The sequence below is a fragment of the Malaclemys terrapin genome, chromosome 9 (genome assembly GCF_027887155.1).
Source record: "Malaclemys terrapin pileata isolate rMalTer1 chromosome 9, rMalTer1.hap1, whole genome shotgun sequence".
Classification (NCBI taxonomy): Eukaryota; Metazoa; Chordata; order Testudines; family Emydidae; genus Malaclemys; species Malaclemys terrapin.
This window is the reverse complement of record NC_071513.1, coordinates 61882585-61902219: the sequence shown is the minus strand read 5'-3', so window position 1 is coordinate 61902219 and position 19635 is coordinate 61882585. Positions and strand designations below refer to the sequence as shown.

The 19635-nt window shown below is 44.3% G+C and overlaps 1 protein-coding gene across 2 annotated transcripts in view; it reads left to right on the top strand.

Moving 5' to 3' along the window:
• LOC128843392 (glypican-5-like) overlaps positions 1-19635 on the top strand; it is a 646741-nt gene that overhangs the window by 237758 nt on the left and 389348 nt on the right. Inside the window, exons 4-6 of one of the 2 annotated variants that reach the window (XM_054040197.1) lie at positions 2339-2472; positions 11244-11303; positions 13895-14020. In XM_054040197.1, coding sequence (XP_053896172.1) covers positions 2339-2472; positions 11244-11303; positions 13895-14020 — 320 coding nt within the window. The remainder of the gene's footprint in view (positions 1-2338; positions 2473-11243; positions 11304-13894; positions 14021-19635) is intronic. The other variant, XM_054040198.1, reaches the window with a different exon arrangement.

Sequence of the window (19635 nt, the reverse complement as noted above, 5' to 3'; positions counted from 1 at the left end):
GTTTAGTCCTGCTGTGATACCCCCAGCATACAATGGTGTTGTGTTCACAGGATATACACAGAGAAGTTAGTTAAAAAACAGAAATATTCTTGCTGGAAGGCTACAATGTAACACTGCTTTTTTCCTTAGAAACCAGAACAATAATGCACAAGAACCCCCAAAGAGAGGGAGAAAACAGGCTGCTCCCTAAGGCAGAGAGAAACAACTCACCCCACCTTCCTTTAATTGGCTCTCTTCAGACTGACTCTGCTTGTATGCACCACACTTTGCAAGCAGGACTAGTATCTGCCTCTGCTTCCCCTTCCACACTCTTAAAGTGATAGCTTCCAATTCCAACACAGTCTTCCTTCCTGGAAGAAGCTAGTTTACAATAAGCAGTGTAATTTGGGTCAAATTCAGATGTTGGCTATTTTAATTAGGAGGGAATAATCTAGGGATAAAAAAATATATGCAGACTAAAACTTTGAAACTTGAGTGCCCAATAGAGCCTAGGCACTGAACTGAGAACCTGTGGCAGCTGTGAGGGCTCACTAAAAGTCAGGCTGCCTTTACTTAAGTATCTAAATGTGGATTTAGGTGTCTAACTTTAGGGAGCCAAATTTGGAAATTTGTCCATAAATCCCAGACAAACCTTAGTTAAGATTGAGTTATATTGGAAATATCACCCTTAAAAAATATGTTAACAGAACACTGTGCAGCAGTTAAAAGAAACAAAATGTTTAAAAGTCAGGAAATTAATTGAAGATTCATTACCATCCTTAACTCTGACCCCTGTATCTCACCCTATGCCAGTTGCATTTTCTTTGTGGGCCACAGGCATCGCTAGACTAGGGTTACCATACGTCCGGATTTTCCTGGACATGTCCGGCTTTTTGGGCTCCAAATCCCCGTCCGGGGGGAAATCCCAAAAAGCCAGACATGTCCGGGAAAATCGGGACATGCGGGTCGGCGGTGCGGGGCCGGGGGCCAGGCCGGCGGTGCGGGGCCGGGGGCCGGGCCGGCGGTGCTGAGCCGGGGGCCGGGCCGGTGGTGCCGGGGGCCGGGCCGGGGACCGGCAGTGCTGGGCGGGCCGGGGGTGCTCGGCCAGGGGTCCGGGAGCCGGGGACCGGCAGTGCTGGGCGGGCCGGGGGTGCTCGGCCGGGGACCCGGGGGCCGAGCCGGGGACCGGCTGTGCTGGGCGGGCCGGGGGTGCTCGGCCAGGGGCCGGGCCCGGGGCTGGCACCCCAGGGCCCGAGCCGGCCCAGGCTGGAGACGCTGGGGGGGCCAGACTGGGCCGCGCCTCCTCCCCCCACACCCTCCTTACCTGCTTCAGGCTTCCCGCGAATCAAATGTTCGCGGGAAGCAGGGGAGGGGGTGGAGTTGGGGCAGGGACTTTGGGGAAGGGGCGGGGTTGGGGCGGGGAGTGTGCGGGGCTGGGGGCGGGGCCGGGGCCCCGTAGAGTGTCCTCCTTTTGGAGGCTCAAAATATGGTAACCCTACGCTAGACCCACCTACTTCCTGTGTCTTGACTGGTAAACAACACCCATGTATGGGCTAGAGGCTCAATCCTCCCCCAGTTCAACCAGCAGTTCTGAACACAGACACCAATACACTTCTTACTATCTCATACAGGCCAGACGCACAACCCTCCTTCCACCCATTCTTCTGCTACAGACTAGAGCCTACATAATTTTGCACCTTACGTTTTAAAGCCCAGTAAGGTCTGAAGATCCCAGTTTTACCCCATCCACCCTCCTGATACAGGCTAGAAAAACTTTTGTAACTAGCCTATTCACCCTCCAAATAGGGGCCTGAGCCTCCAGATAAAGGCCAGAGATCCACCTTACTCCATATACCCTATACCTACTGGCCAGATTGCCAGGTAAACACAAGTGGGTGTGGAAATACTTTCTTCAGCCCCTGTCCTTTGGAAAGGCCCTACACCAATGTGTAGTTCCTTCTAGGCAGCGTCCTTATGCCTGCTGTCCATACACATTGCACTTCAGGTTGGTCACCAAGTAAAGTGAAATTGTGACGTGGGAAGAGGGGATTGAGGCTCACTCTTGGAGTCCATCTCCAGGTGTGACACAGTTGGGACACTGCATGATGTCCTAATAGCTGGTAAATTCTTGGTAGCAATCATCTATGCCATGCCTGTTGACATTAACACTCTAGTGCAGGGGTTTGATCCCAAGAAAGCAAGGATCCATCCTTACTCTGCCCCGGACAGCCTCTTGTGGTGTGGTGCAGAGATTACCACGTCAGCCAAAAGGGACAAACTTGCTTCTGTGCTATTTATAATCTTCTTTTTACTTCAAACAACAGAATTACATTTGTTTTTTTCCCCTTCTTTGTTACAGGTTGACAAAGTGTGTGGCCAGCCCCAAGAAAGAGAAGCAAAACCTTCACCAGATAATATAGTGCAAGCAAAGGATGCGTCTGAAACGCAGGCTCTCACGATGGCTCACTCTGCTAATCTAAACAATAAAAGGAGGTAACCCTATGTGAAACATATATCTAAATGCATTGAAATAAACCTTATTCCTCATAGTTTGCACTAACTGTTTCTCATGCGGGAGTGTTTAAACCCAATTATGTCCTCTGATATCCACCCACAACAGCCCTAGGCTTTCCTCAGAGGCGATGCTAGTCCATTGGGGGCCCTAAACAGGAATCTTTTGGGGGCTCCCCCTCACAACACATAATAAAAAGCAAATAAGGGGCCCACTTGAGCTGCTCGGGGGCCTAAGCAATTGCTTAGTCTGCTTAGGCCTAGTGCTGGCTCTAGCTCTCCTGGTAGTTGCGTAGATATATTTGAGGGAATAATTGGTCCCTGTAGTGCTTTCCAGTTGAAGCCTGACAGTATTTCTTGCAGGCCAGTCCTGATGTCATTACTCAGTATTGACTCAGTCTTTAATTTGGCAAACTCTTACTGTAAACAATGGGAGCTTTGCCAGAGTAAAAACTGGGTGACTTCAGCACATTACCCTATAGGAGTCTGTTTGCTCCAGGTCTTTAAGGACTATTGATATTGGGATGGATCATTCATGGGATGGGATGGAGCTGGGGCTGGTGGCGGGGGGGAAGGGATGGGAGAGGGAGGGAATTTCCATGATGCAGAGTTACTCCCCTATTCTGTAGTGGAGGAAAGAATTTGGCATACACATTCCTCTCTCAGTGGATTAGGCAGTGGGCTTCTGGTGAATTTTCAGGGATTGGAGCAAGGCTCGGTCCATCTGCACATAGGCCCTGTGCCTCCACATTGGTTCCAGCCTTCCAGCCACCTGTCAGTGCAGCCACAAAGGAGCTGTGCTACCAAGGTGACCCTCTGCCATGGTTCTCCTGTGCCTAAATTACGTGGTGAGGAGAGGGAATTTTGTGATGTGCATCCTCTTTGGCCCCTCCTGGCCTATGCACTCCTGCCCGCAAGTTGCCTGGTCTTCACACCCGCCTCCACATGGACCTTAGATTAGGGTTTGGGTGGGGAAGGAGGATGTGCCCCCGAAGGGGGCATGTCTCTCTGTGGAGTGTCTCTTCCATGTGTGGCTTAGGGAAGCTGATCCTATCTAGGGTACATTTAAGTGAATTTCATTGTCAGTTTACAATAGAATTCCATTTGCTTATTACTGGCTAAGTTAAATCCTGCTACATCAGTATAAATCCGGAATAACTTCGCTGAAGTTAGTGGAGATGGCTCTGGATTTACACTGGTGTGACCGAGAGCAGAGTTTGGCTTTATTCCACCTGGGTGCTTGCATAGATGAGTTCAGGCTGTAAGATTTTCACTCTCATCTATTTTGATTCTTGTCCAATCCTACATGCATTCTGAAAACCAAATACACTGTTGTTGTTTTTTAAAAAAGTTGTGACCACAGTGTACTTATCTATCACATTCTTCTGCAGTTTGCAACCAAAGCACAACAATTTGTGCTGGTGTTTGGGGCTAATAGATTTTCATTGTACAACCTGCATGAGATATAAAAAAGCAAGCAGCATGGCTGGTAAGAAGTAAATTAGATTTTAAAATTTCAGTGGTAATAATCTGAAGTATAAACTGAAATACAGCTAACAGAATTTGTTTTTTAAATGTACGGGTCCGGTTCTGTCCCCAGTGAGATCTATCTCCCTATCTTCACTCAGAATTGCATTTTAGCAGAATAGGCCTATGAGCCAGATCCTGAGCTGGTGTAAATGAACAATGGAGTCACACCAATTTATACATCTGAGGATCTGGCCTGGGATTTTTAATTAACCAGATAGCCGCTTTTTGATGTTTATTACTATAGATACCAAAGAAAATATAATAAAACTAACATGCCACTAATTATAAAATGTTGCCAAAAGCTGGTGTATGCATCATAACATCAACTGAGCAGAGCACATCCTTACATTTCACTGGTTAGTGTGATGTTTTATGGAAATGTAGTGAGAAAGGTGTGATGAAGAACCATCATACTAGGAGTTAATGTGTGAGCTGATGCTGGTAAATATGTGGGGGATGGACTTCATCTTTCCAAGACCTGTGGGAAAACGGGTTGCGTAAAATTTGTGCTTTGCTTTTGGAAATAACTGGAGAGCTATACATATCAAGAAATATACAGTGATGGACTTACTATTCTTCATATGTCATTTAATCGCATATGTAATCAATAAAAGGCAATTTTAGCTAATATAAAATTTTATAACTGATATATGAAATCCTAACTGCAGTGAGTTGTTAAAATATATTTAGACAGGTGGCTATCTTAACTGTTATGGAGAATCTAGATTATGGGATTAATTAATTATAATGCTATGTGGTGCCATGACTTCTGGGAATTTAGAACGCAAGGAGCAAGATTTTCAGTTGTGTATTTAGGTACTAACTAGGTCCTCATAGCAGACCACAGTAACTAGTGGATTTTATCAAGACCCTGGGAGGTAGAGAAGTATTAGCCCCACTTTACAGAAAGGAATCTGAAGAACTGGGGAGATATAGTGATTCGCTGAGCCAGGAATAGGACCCAGGTCTCCCAAGTCCCAGTCTATTGCTCAGCAAACGAGACTATCCTTCCTACTCATCCTGAATTCAGTGGAGATACACCAGTGTACATCAGCTGTAGATCAGGCCCATAACCTTTGCAGAATGATCCCGAGTTCAAAGAGAAGAATTAGTGTCGTTTACCACGTTTCTTTTCTCAACACACTGAGGGAACCACAGTGATCTCTGGTACAGCTCCTAATCAGACAGCCTGTATTTAAAAACAATAGAGAGAGTGAGTGTCTAGCAGTTGTTTGCCTAGCCCACTATTCTGTAGTAAGCTCCACATGGGCACAGGGCTCTATCTACACAGAGCCATAGACAGAATCATGATTTTCAAAAGATGCTGCACCGCACACTCACTTCAGAGGGAGCTGAGGGTGTTCAGCACCTTTGAAAATCAGGCCATAAAATGATGAATGACTAGAGGATTGAGTGAACCTTTTTCCCGCTCTGTTCCTCTGAGACAGTTACTTATCAGCCTAGCTGCTCTGCCTTTCCATTCTCGTTCTGATAGGATCTGGTTGGGAGCAGTTCAACGTTCTCAGTTCAACGTTCCTTTTCCTGGAACTCCCAGGCCTCGGGTGCTGTCCGCTCCTTGCTGCTTTATGATCCCTGAACGGGCCCTCTTGTGTGCCAGTGAAATACCTTCCTACGCTGTTCAAAGAATCTGTGACCATTTAAATTTAAGTTCCCTTTCCCCAGCTCTGGATATTTCCCCCTCTTTCCCCATAAACTTCTCTTTTGTTTTCGTGTACCCCATCTTGTGTTTGTTCAGGGAGTGACTCTCTCTGCTTTGTTCTGTCTCTAGCTCCTCCTTTCTCATGCTCTACAGAGCTAGAAGCAGAACAGTGAGTTACCCAGCTCATCAGCTGTGACAGGTTGCTTATTGGTTGTCCCCATAACTTGTTCTTGTTGAGCAGGGCCGGCTCTAGGATTTTTGCCGCCCCAAGCGAAAACAATTTTGGCCGCCCACCGCCCCCCCCCCCCCGTTTTTTCTTACCCCACCCCCGGCCCCGCCTCAACTCCGCCCCTTCCCCCTCCCCCCAGGCTCTCAAGCCTGGGAGGGAGGGAGGGAGAGGGAGAAGCAGCGCGTGCGCCGCAGCCACTCAGGGTCTCCCCCTCCCTCCCAGGCTCTCAAACCCGGGAGGGAGGGGGAGATCCCAAGTGGTCGCGGCGCGCGAAACAGCTGATTCGCGCGCCACGGACGCTCGGGATCTCCCCCTCCCTCCCGGGTTTGAGAGCCTGGGAGGGAGGGCGAGCAGCGGCGCGCGAGCGGCAGCAGCAGAGGTGAGTTAGGGCGGCCGGGGCACATTTTTAGGGACGACATGGCCCACGCCAGAATGCCGCCCCTAAAAATGTGCCGCCCCAAGCACCAGCTTGTTTTGCTGGTGCCTAGAGCCGGCCCTGTTGTTGAGAGAAGAGGGTCAGTGGGGATTCTGCGCTGCCGTGGCTCTCTTAATGCAAACACATGCTGTTCCATGATTCTTCCTTCTCTCCACCCCAGCCCAGAGCCTGTTCCTGCTCTCTCCCTCCCACAGGGACCAATTCTGTGTAGCCTATAACCTGCACACATCCTCTGTACTGATTCTTTTGCTTTAAATCCCACCATGACCTAAGCCTGAGCAGGCAGATGCATCCACAGCCTCTTCCTCTTCCTTGGGATTTCCCTATGACCAGTAAAACAAACTACATTACATCAGATACCACAGTATGAGACCTCTGGCTAAACAGGGGCCACACCACTTACACTACTTCAAGGTGAAAATAGCAAGTTTTATTGATACGGGTTTGACTTAGTGGTCCAAAGAGAGGTTTTCCAATAGAGTATTTACTGAAACTGCTTCAGATGCATGGAAAGTTCTGAAGACAAATATGTACAATGTGGCAATCAAGAGCTTTGGAAAGAATACTAAGTCAACTGGTTCGTAGACCATTTGGAGATACTGTTGAGAGGAAAAGATCTGCCCTGATCACCTACAAGTCTACTCCTACTACTGATTCGCACAACAACCTAAAAGAAGCTCGTAAGGTTGTTCAAATAGTTTCCAGGAGGTGTGCTCAAGAATTTTGGCTGGGTCTCTGTGACAGCATCCAACAGGCGGCTGACACAGGTGACAGTAGATGGTTATATGAGGGCATTAGAAAGGCCATTAGTCCGATAAAGAACAAGACAGCTCTGCTGTAAGATCTGGATGGCAATATCATGGCTGATAAAGGGAAGCAACTGGAGAGGTGGATTGATATACTCAAGGGAGTCTGTGGCAGACCACCGTGTGTTAGTGGCATTGCCGGGGTTTGAAGTTATGACTTTGCTGGATGCCAAACCTACTCTAGAGGAACTTGAATAAAGCATCAAAAAGATTCCCAACCACAAAGCTTCAGGATCTGACTGTTTACCTGCTGAAATCTATAAATGTGTAAACAAAGACTTGCTGCAAAGATTGCACAAGGTACTGCTACTCGATTGGAAGGAAGAAACTGTTCTGCAAGATTTTAAGGGTGCTTGTTTCATCCAACTCTATAAAATTTAAGGAGCCAGAAGTGATTGTAATAACCACAGAGGTATATCTCTTCTTAACATTGTGGGGAAAATCTTAAGCCGTATTCTTTTACCTAGAGGTCAAACTTTAGCTTAGAGAATCTCTCCTGAGAGCCAGTGTGACTTCAGTTTGGCAAGGTCCACCATAAACATGGTCTTCTCTGTAAGACAACTGCAAGAAAAGTGCAGAGAGAAGCGTATTCCACTGTACATGGCTTTTATAAATTTAACAAAAGCCTTTAACATGGTTAGTTGGTTAGGGCTTTACAGTGTTTTGAAGAAGCTTACATAATGAAATCCTTACACAATGGCATGAAGGCAACTGTAATATATGAAAACCAAAAGTCTGACTCATTTAACATCAATAATGGAATGAAGCAGGGTAGCATACAGGCTTCTACATTGTTTAATATTTACTTTTCTTTCCTGCTTCCACATGCATTCCGTGATGTTCAAGAGGGTGTCTATCTTAGCACCAGACATGATCGAGGTTGTTTAACATTGCAAGGTTCAGAGCTAAGATGAAGGTGAAGGAGATCATCATAAGGGACCTGTTTGCAGATGATGCCACACTTATGGCTCACAGTGTTTATGCCCTACAACATCTTATTATCAAGTTCTCTGAGTCATACAAAATCTTTGGGCTATCAATAAGCTTGAAGAAGGATATCATGCACCAAGGCTCTTCAGAACCAGTTCCAGATATCACCTTAGATGCTATTCAATTCATCTGGATGTTGTTTACCAATTTTGCTACTTTGGCTCGACTGTTACCAGCAGTGTAGATCTTGATGCTGAGCTCACTAACAGAATCAGCAAAGCATCCAAGAACTTTGATCTTTTGGAAGACAGAGCCTAGAACAATAATTGGATGATTGGAAAAGGAATGCAGAATGCTGCTCTGTTTGCTGGAGTCAGCTTGTAGATGGAGCAAGGCAGACTGGATCAAGCTTTTGTGATGACCAGGGACAAGGGAGGAAAGAATCTGTTGCTTGGATTCAGATCATTGCTAGTGCATAGGTGTGCCCTACCTGTGGACTGGACTTTCACTTGCGCATCGGACTCAGCAGTCATCAAAGAACTCATCAGCACATACACCATGCTCTGTAAACAGTGACAGTGCCATTAATATACTGAGGGATGCCAGTATACTGTAAAATAGAGTAGATGTTACTCAGTTAACTAATTCAAAATGCTGATACTCCATCCCTGATCTGGCAACCTACTAAAGTACATACTTAAGTTAAGCACAGGACTTCAGCAGGTGTCTAACTATAAACACGTGCTTTAATCCCTTTGAGTGCAATGGGATTTAAAGATGTGTTTCGAGTTAAGCACATGTCTAAGTCCTATGCTGAATAGAGATGGACTGCAGAATTAAATCTTTAATCACATGCTCAGCTCTGGGACTACTCATGTACTTAAAATTAAGCTCATGTTTTAAGTGCTCTCCTGATATAACATGTTTGTGTTTTGCTAAACTTTATCTCTCACTAAAATAGATTCCTTAATTCATCTGCATCTAAATTCAGTTCCTGCATCTTTTTTCTTAATTCTGCTAAATCTGTCTCCTTTGGGACAATGCACGATAACTGAAATTTGTACAAATACTGCATGGTCTTAGTAAATTTCTAACTCTCAATGTATTTACAACACTACAGCATGAAGAAGATTTATAGATTTAATTACCTTATTTTTTAATTGCACAACATTCTTCAGAGATTAACTGAAACTGGCAACATTGCTGTTGTAGTCATTTTTAACCTGGAGGTTACTGTAATGTATAGCAGGGATGTCAGGAAAAGTGAAGCTCCATGATGATGTAGGAATGCACACAGCATATATCTCAATCAGTAAATTGGGATTTTATTGCTGATTTCAGTATAAAACACTCTTCGGGCTTGGATCAGAACACTTGGCAAAGCCAAAATACCCTCCTTTAATATCTGTTCTGTAATATATTTTTCACTCCACTAAACACAAACTGGATACAGATCTACCTACAAATATAGAAATATATTCTGCTTAGCAAAGAAATAAAACACGGCATTTGGTCTCTGATTAGATAAGGCAGCAGTTGAAATCTTTCTATGTTAGGGTTTTATTGTTATTTTGTGACCTGGGGGGTCTTTTATTCTTATTAAAATAATTAATTTTGAGTTTCTTAAGAAATGTATGAAATCAGTTCCACCTATTTGATTTGAATTAAATGTATCTGTTGGATCCAACTGTAGGTGCTCGAATTTTATCAAAGAGGAAGTACAAAATATATTGTTAATGCCAACTGCAAATCAAATGGCTATGGAGAAGATTAAAACATTTCAGACCAAGTGTTGGTAGTCTGACCCATGTACATAGTCCCCATTGGCCATTGTTGTTCCCCTGCGTAAGGGCTGCTTTGTGTTTAGCTGGCCCTCTAGGAGCATCACCCCAGTGCAGGGGGGACCCTTTAGTGGCACAGCATGGAACTGGTGTAGCAGCACTCCCATGCCACCATCCCTCCATGTGGTCAGTATGGGGGCATGGTGGGTTAATAAGGAAGTGGTCAGGGCATCTCCGCATGCTGACAATCCATGGGTGGTGTTATGGCTTTTTGGGGCCATTAGTAGCCTTAGTAATTTAGAGCAGTCTTCCTCTGCCATTTTATCCTCCAAACTCTGACTTCTTCTTTGTGCTGCTCAGTGCTGTTGAAAATATAGTCCATTTTCTTCAGCAAAGCTTCACTAGGTATGTAAGGTGCACAAGGGTCTGTGTTGCCTTTTACATGCATGTATAGCTCCCAACGAAGCCATTGCATTATGCAGAAGTATTGAGGGGAGATAAGCCATCCAGAGCCTGCTCTCACATTGACTACTCCTGATTTATTCTGGTGTAAATGAGAGCGTGATCATGCTCCCCACCATACGTGAAATATTTAAGCCAAATATTTCTATACAGCTCAGGATGGCAGAACCACAAAACACATATGTATGCTTGAATCTGGACTGCTAAAAGAGCCATTATCTTGTGGTATTGGGGGCTTTCCTAGAGCGATCTATTTGAGCTGTTTCCTCTGGTATGACCCTGTAATCTGGCTTTTCTACTTTGGAAGGTTCTTCTTATGCACATGAAGCCCTGTCTCATTCAATGCTATCAGTTGTTGAGTCCCAGAACTGAACAGCACAAAAATCTGTACTTGCATAACCATGAAGAGATTAAACAAATTGCTCATTACTCTGAAAAACAGACTTTCCACTTGTACTCCCTTTTGTGTGGTGCACATTCAAAGCCATTTTTCCTATTGTTTTCTCATATACATGACAGCTGACCTGTATTTACAATTCATTCATTCTGTATATGGATGTGGTAGATTTCAAGTCCATAGAATTTATTTTTAGCATGTTGTTGTATTTGCTGCATTTGTAATTGTAAGTTTTGTTTGAAGCTATTTTAGGAAAAAGCTCTTCAACCACCAGCCTGTGATGTTTTTCAGTAATGCATTGACATATTTTTAATTGTATTTATACTTTGGAAAATCTCATGATAGTTTTCCTCATTTGTTTTCTGGGATAATCCTATGCATGTGCTTGATGACCTTTTCTTTCAAATAATTTTTACTTTTTTCTTTGTTTCTCATTTCTTTCCCTCATTTGCCTGAATTCCTGCTTCTCCCCCCACCCCCATCCTCTTCTGATTGATGCTTATTCTCCCCGGCCTATTCCAGTTCTCTGCCTCTGAAAGCTTCAAAGAATGACAAATCCAGAAGTTTGAAAAAAGTCTCTCGGTAAGAATGAAAACAAGGTGACATATTTTGTTGTCTCTCTGTGTAGATCATCCAAATTATAAGGCTCTTGGTTCCATTACTGACTCTGATCTAGGAAAGACAGACGTTTGAATACAGCTACTTTAGAAATCAATAATGGTTTATTATTGGAAAATACATTTTTCCTATTAAAATGTAAATAGTGTGCCTTTGTAAGAAATGAAAACAGTAGAAATCAACACATAATTTTACATTTGCTAAGATATTATTTTGAGACTTTGTATTTATGTATGTACATACATAACTGAAATCTTTCAAGAATACCAAAGGACTTTACAGCTTTGAGAAAACAGGGTAAGATGAACAGCACGTTCTTAGGTCTGGTCTATACTACCCGCCTGAATCGGCGGGTAGAAATCAACCTCTCGGGGATCGATTTATCGCGTCCCGTTGGGACGCGACAATCGATCCCCGAATCGGCGCTCTAACTCCACCAGCGGAGGTGGTAGTAAGCGCCGCCGACAAAAAGCCGCAGAAGTCGATTTTGCCGCCGTCCTCACAACGGGGTAAGTCGGCTGCAATACGTCGAATTCAGCTACGCTATTCACGTAGCTGAATTTGCATATCTTAAATCGACTCCCCGCTGTAGTGTAGATGTACCCTTAGAAGAGCGAGAACAGTGTGTTTGCTAGACTGACCAGCCTTAAAGCTAGGCATCTCTGCAACCTTCATAGAATGGATAGCCCTTAAGGCGATCCCATGGGGGCAGGTAGTGATGTATAAGTCATAGGTTTACTACTTAATTAATTACTGCACCAAGCAGAGAGAAAATTTGGGAGGGGGAGGAAAGAGAGAGGCAATGGTGCTCATTCCATGCTTGTGAACCCAGAGTGACTGCACAGTTCTGCTAAAATGACATGAATAGGGTCAGTTCACACCTTCCTTAGGACCAGATGATGGCCGTCATGTTACAACTACAACAGCTGTGTCCACACTAGGATTTAACCATGTGTTAATTACCACATAGTAGCTAAAACTTGGTGGTAAAACCCCTTATTACCTAATGAAAACAAGGCCTAAGAAGGACTAGAGGAAAACGAATCCATCCCCAAACCCATGGTTTGGCAGGAGTGGGTGTCTAGCGGCTCTGCTATGTTTGCTACATCCTGGGGAGATGAGTATTGCTAAGGCCCCCCTTTGTCCCCAACATAGTAACAAATACCTTGACAACTCCCCTGCAGCACTCCCCACCATATCACCAAACCCCTCCTCCATGGACTGTCCCCTATACAGCCTGCCCCCTGGAAGCAATTGAACCAGAATGGTTCCATTACCTTTCCATACTGCAGTGTTGATGGCATTGGAGAGCAGGAATAGCAACAACTGACATTTAGCGCTCTAGTTTCAGTCTTTGCTTTGTGTCCAGAATAGTATCTTCATAGCACAAAGGCTTAGGACTAGTCTACTCTGGCAACGCTAAAGTGCTTCCGTGGCAGTGCTTTAACGTGCCTTGTGTGGTCACCAAAAAAAAACATGCCCAAGAGAGGTGTAGTTCCCGGTGCTGGGAGTGAGGCTCCCAGTGCTGGGGCACTGTTTACCCTGGTGCTTTACAGCACTGCAATTCGCTGTGCTCAGGGGGGTGTTTTTTCACCCCCCTGAGCGAGAAAGTTGCAGCGCTGTTTATTGCCAGTGTAGATAAGCCCTTAGACATTATGGGTACCAGTTAGGAGTACCTAAGGTTACAGAAATACTCCCCATAATCTCACTTCTTGGTATTCTAAATACAGAGAAGTACTCTGGTATCTGAGGTAAAGCTGTGGTCATGTTGGTAAATATTTATTTTATATGGTCACCTCAGTAAGACATGTGTAATCATGTATTAGGACATCAGCTGGTTGCCCCGGGAAGGAATTTTTCCTTCCATGCAACATCAGATAGCAGGCTATTTGCACTGTCCAGACTTTTTGTTTTTCCTCCAAAATATGAAGCACAGGCCATTACTATGGGCAGAGTGCCAGACTTGATGAGAGGGCGCATCCTATTTAAGACAAACCTGACATGGATGGCGATGGTGGGGTGGTGCTAATCCCCTCACAATTCAAGGAGGTTGGCTTTTCTACACTCAAATTGTATGCTTAAGTCACCTAATGAAGGATTGCATGGTTGGTTATAGGTAGCCTTTTCCATCCAGTAATAGCACTGACAGCATCTTCATTAATCTCCCCCTGGCTTGGGGGGAAGGTAAAAATATTGACTTTTAGTTATAGACAGAACACAACCATTTAACAGTAGACCCCCCCCCCAAATAATGTTTTCTCTGTTGATACAAAAGTTTTAAATGAATAATTTTTCAATCCGTGTGGGATGCACTAATGCTGTTTGTTAACAATACCTTTTCAACACAATTTAATCTATGAATGCTGTGGTAAATAGGGACGGAGGATACATCAACAACAGGAATGCACTTTAAGCAAGAGCAAATTAATTTTGCTAGATTTTTTCTTTTTGAAAGGGACGTAGACTTTTAATTTTACAGAACCATGAACCAAAGATTTAACTTACCCCAGGAATTCACCGCTCTTCTGTTAATTTCTTCTCTTCCTAATTTGTAGAGAGTTCATCAACTACATGAAACGATCCCGAACCTTTTATGCCTCTATAGCAGAAAGGCTGTGCGATGGGGACCTGGTGATGCGGGACAGCTCGACTTGCTGGAATGGAGAGGATGTTGTGGAAAGGTAATTGAGAGTCAAATTTTGTACTGAAGATGGACATATTTGGTTACACAAAACTGGCTTTCCAGATTCTCCTGGTGCTTTAAAAAGTGTTGTATTAGATATGATGCATTGTCTTGAAATGTCATATTATATTATATACTATAAACAGTTTAATGACCTTCACGATCCTTAAATATCTGATCATTTTTAAACACATGAGATCGCGCTAATGGGGTCTTCAAGTACTGTTGTATAATCTCTATGAGGAAAAAAAGCATTTTGAATTATTATGAATTATACAGTGAACTGAAACATTTTCCAAAGAAGACTCAGTAGCACTAATTTTTGGCCCACTTTTCATACACTGAAGCCCTACAGTAATTTGCTGACCCAGTCGCAGATCCTCCTTGCTGGGAGAATAAGGGTCATGCTTTTAACGATAAGATGGAGACACTCTAGGTCCAGAAATACCAGATCATGCTGTCTTGATCTTTTTTCAACCTGCCTACCAGTAAAGTTTTTCAGTGAGGTTAAGTTGGTTGCTTTGAGTTTTGAAAGTAAGAAGAAAGAAGGAAATGGAGCAGCTGTGTTATGTAGGTCATTCTGAGTGTGTAGACTCCTTTGTTTTATAAGCAAAATGAGAGGGCAAAGAACATGTACCACAATTGTTAATTAGACTCCTAAAGTATGTCTACACGGCAATAAAACACCCAGAACTGGTTCAGGTCAGGTGTCTCAGACTCACAGGGCTCAGGCTGCAGGGCTGTAAAATTGCAGTGTAAACATTCAGGCTTAGGGTGGAGCCTGAGCTCTGAGACCTTCTGCCCTTATAGTATCCCAGGGTTCCAGAACATCTACACCGCCGTTTTATAGCCCCACAGCCCGAGCCCCACGAGCCTTAGTCCAATGACATGGGCCAGCTGTAGGTGTTTCATTGCAGTGTAGACATACCCCTAGGGTTTAATGAAGTTGATAGGGTAGGAATGGAACTTTCAGTTGGATGCTCTATTTCTCACCTTGGATCCTTTCATACCCAATCTGTCCCCTTCTGGTGACCAAGTATGTGCTGGTTTGACCTGGCCCCTTGAGTTTGTGTAAAACAAAACAAAAAAGCCTTGTCAGCAGACAACAATATTCATTTCCTAGGCACAATAATTGCTGAAGTCTGCACTGGCTTCTAGGAAATGGTGGATCCAAGACTTTTGTTCACACTACAGAGAGGACATGAACACTTTTAGAGCTAATGAGGGTCCAGATGGAGGCCCCAACCCTGCAATATGTTGCGCCTAGTTAGATTGAAGCAGTCAATGTTAATTGGAGCTTCCAGGGAATGCAGAGGGAAGAGCAGCTGCTTCATCACCCATGATGAGAGTGAAGCCTCTTTGTGCTTGGCTAGTGCTACTAGTCAGTGTGTGTGTGTGTGTGTGTGTGTGTGTGTGTGTAGAAGGGGGCAATGCATGGTCACTCTGGGCGGGCTTCAGCTCTAGCTTTGTGTGGTCACTGAGGTCAGGAGTGTGAAAGGACCATACTTTGCCCTGTTACTGCATGTGTGCACAAAGCAGAGGTCATGTGCACCCAGGGCTGGCTCTGGCTTTTTTCCCCCGGCCGCCCCCCCCCCCCCCCCACCGACCAGCCGGAGCACTGCAGGGAGGGCGGCGAGCCCAGTCGCGGCCCCGCTCTCGGGCCGGAGCGCCCCGCCGCACCACCCCCCCTCCAGGCGCCGCCCCAAGCACATGCTTGGTGGGCTGGTGCCTGGAGCCGGCCCTGTGTGCATCATCTTCTCCCCGCCCCTCCCAGTCCATGCAGGGCTGGGTATAAACTTGCCCTCACATTTAGTGAAAAAACTCCCAAACTGATGAAAGCAAATAACCTGAGCATTTCAGAGATTGGTTAATTGAAAGCATAAAACCAGTTTCATTTTGGGTACTCTCTGAGCAACTACGGAACTACAGTATGATGAGGCCATGCTATGTTTCAGATGAAGCTGAGATTCTGGTATTACCAGCTACCATCAGGGGACAGGTAGACCAATGAAGAGGGATTATTTGTTTCTTTGGAATATTTGACATTGCATGAAATGGTTTGGCTTTAATCTGAAATATGAGTGGTTCAACTCGCAATATGATAAATGTGACAAATTCAATTATAGAAATCTAACAAGCACCTCACACCGAAAAATGACTTGCTATAGTTGTAAAGCACTTTTCTGTGCTGCGCTCTGATGGCATTACTGTACACACACAAATTCAGGATGTTGATATGTAGCACCTTAAAAACATGTTTTCTTGCAGCTTGTTCCATTGTTTAGTGCCTTCTGGAATTCTTCGCTGATATTGTTAGTCAGAGTCCTGCTAGAGGAGCACCGCTTGAGCAAGGCCTCTGAAAGCATTATAGATGGATAGTCAAGGAGCAGAAATAATGCGTTGGATTGCTGAAGGGAATGCCCTCCACTGCAAGAGTAGTTTGTACTCCACCAGGTTTGCTCTTATGCTAGGCTACTCTTCATAGATGGGGAGGGGACAGGGCTATTGTATCAGAAACATTATGGCCTGGTTTTTCCTCCTGGGCCCTGAAGTGCCATGATCTGTATGGGATGGTCTCCTGCTTTCCAGTGCTCATAGAGCACTAGCAACAAAACTATGTTTCTCTCCCTTTTAGAAGCCCAATACTGCCCTCAACTCTTGCTGGATGGCATGTAGTGTAGGTAAAGAGATGCAGAGAGCACTCTTGGGCAGGCAGGCAGTGTGGCATCAAGAAGAGAGCAGCCTAAAACCTATTCTAAATTATGCCAGCTACCAACAGCCTTGAGAGGTGACAATGGGAGCCAGCAGGCCAGAAAGAATAGGGAAGCTCTGGTAATGCCTGTTTGCTCCAGACATGCCCTCTATTCCAGCAGCAGGGAGAGGGTAAGTGCTGGGCAGACTGGCTCCTATGTCATTGGATGATCCCTGTGAACCAGAATGGCTGGGCTCTGCCTGCAATGGGAGCTGCTAAGGGTGCAGCACCAATTTTAGGCTTCTATTTTTGAAACCTTGGCCTCAATCCCAAGTGAAATACATTAGGCGAGAAAAATACATTAGGAACAGGGCCGAGGAAGTGGTGGCATTCTGTCCATTCTGCGGCTTTTTTTTTTTTTTTTTTTGGCTTGGGGCAGCAAAAATGGTAGAGCTGGCCCTGATTAGGAATTTGTAGTTCTTTAATGCTCTTCATTTGTTCCTCAGGTAATATGAACCAGTTGAAGTCTTTGTACTGAAATTCAGAGTTGGAGATTTAGTTGAATACTGCATGCAGATGTGGTCACCCCAGCTCAAAAAAGATTGGAATTGGAAAATGTTCAGAAAAGGACAATAAAAATGATTAGGGGTATGGAACGGCTTCTGTATGAAGAGAGATTAATAAGACTGGGACTTTTCAGCTTGGAAAAGAGATGATTAAGGGGGGATATGATAGAGGTCTATAAAATCATAACTGGTGTGGAGAAAGTAAATCATCATCGTTATGTTCCTATTGCGTTTAGGGTAGCGACAAAGCTCCTCCACTTATGTCTGTTTCTGGAAAGTCTTTCAATGGTTCCCCAGCTGTGCCCCAGATTTTTCAGCTCGGTTTCCACAGCTCTTCGCCATGTTGTTTTCAGGCAGCCTCGTTTTCGCTTGCCTTCAGGTGTCCATCTTATTGCTAATCTGGTGATGGAATCCGTTTCCATCCGAAGCACATGACTGATCCAGCTGCAATGCCTCTTGGCAATGATGGTGCTCATATCCTCTTGGCTGCACTGTGTCAATAGATCTTGGTTTGAGATTGTTCTGGGCCAAAAGATATGGAGGATTTTTCTGAGGAAGGTTGTATGGAATGAAGACAGTTCGACATGTTATACTTTCTCATTCCTCAACATTCTGCACTATAAAATAGTGTTGAAAGTACGCAGCTCTGATAAATCTTCAATTTGTTTTTGGTGGTGTATTTTGATGATTTCACGACTGTATTTTAGCTCCTGAAGGTGTTCCTGGCTTTATTGATTTTGTTCCAGATGTCCTGGCTTGTTCCACCATCCTGGCTAATGGTGCTGCCCAAGTACGTGAATGTTTCTACATTGGTGAGAACATAATCCTCTATCTGTACTGGTGATGGCGAGGCAGTATTAAAGGCCATGATATCTGTCTTATTGTGGTTGATTTTCAGTCCAATTTGCTGGCTGAACGCGTTGAGTCGAGTTGTTTTTTCTTGTATATGGTGTTGGGTATGTGATAGGAGAGTGACATCATCTGCAAAGTCCAGGTCTTCAAGGGATGAGAAGAGTGTCCATTTAATGCCTCTTGGCATGTCTTCTGTTGTACGCCGCATTACCCTGTTGATGGCAGTGTTGAAGAGGATTGCAGACATGACAATCCTCTTCAATTCCTGTTTTGACTTCAAAACTCAACTCACTGTGATCAACACTGCATGTAAAGTTGAAATAGAAACTTTTGATGATGTTGATTATACGGAAAGGAATTCCATATGCCTGCAGAATGCGCCATAGGCTGGTCCTGTGAATGCTATTAAAAGCTTCTCAAAGTCTATGAAATGTATGTAGAGTTGCCGTTGCCATTCTAAGCACTGTTCTATTATGTTTTGTAGAGTGAAGATCTGGTCTGTGCATCCACACCCTTTCCGAAAATCAGCTTGCTCTTTTATGAGAATACTATCAAATAAGGAGGTGTTATTTATTCCTTCTCATAACACAAGAACTAGGGGGTCACCAAATGAAATTAATAGGCAGCAGGTTTAAAACAAACAAAAGGAAGTATTTATTCACACAACATACAGTTAACCTATGGAACTCTTTGCCAGAGGATGTTGTGAAGGCCAAAACTATAACAGGGTTAAAAAAAGAACTAGATAAATTCACGGAGAATGGGTCCCTCAAGGGCTATTAGCCAAGATGGGCCGGGATGGTGTCCCTAGTCTCTGTTTGCCAGAAGCTGGGAATGGGCAACAGGGGAAAGGATCACTTGATGATTACACATTCTGTTCATTCCCTCTGGGGCACCTGGAACTGACCACTGTTGGAAGTCAGGATACTTGGCTAGAGGGACCTTTGGTTCTTATGTTCTAGTTTGGTTTTTGCACTGCTCAGCCATTACTAGAAATATGCAAGTCTGCACACAAAAGTGTCATAAAAGTAAAGTGATTGGGATACAGTTTTTAAAGGAGCTCATGAGAGCACTTTTTAATTCCAGAAAGAAAGAATCAGGTGAGCCCATATAAAGATATCATCCAGCATGGAAACAGGCAGAGAGCTATGTCACATGACAGTATATTTACTTTTGTTAACTGACAAAGAGATGACAAAAAAAATAGTTATTTTAGTCTCTCCCACCTCGTCCCAGCCCAGTGAAATCAATGCTGCAGAATGTGCTTCACTCTCTCTGTGGGACTCTTTCCAATGTCATTTCTGGTGCTCTGCTTATGAAGATTTTACAGTATAAGATAACATCCACTCTAGGGACAGAAGAGGGTCTTAGAGTCTAGCCGTGTCCAATACTGTTATTGACAAAATATATTTCAGTGCATTATAATTCAGGTGGATCGAAAATTTTCCAGGTGAATGTTTTTTCCGTCGGAAAATGCCAATCCATTTTGAAATCAAAACATTC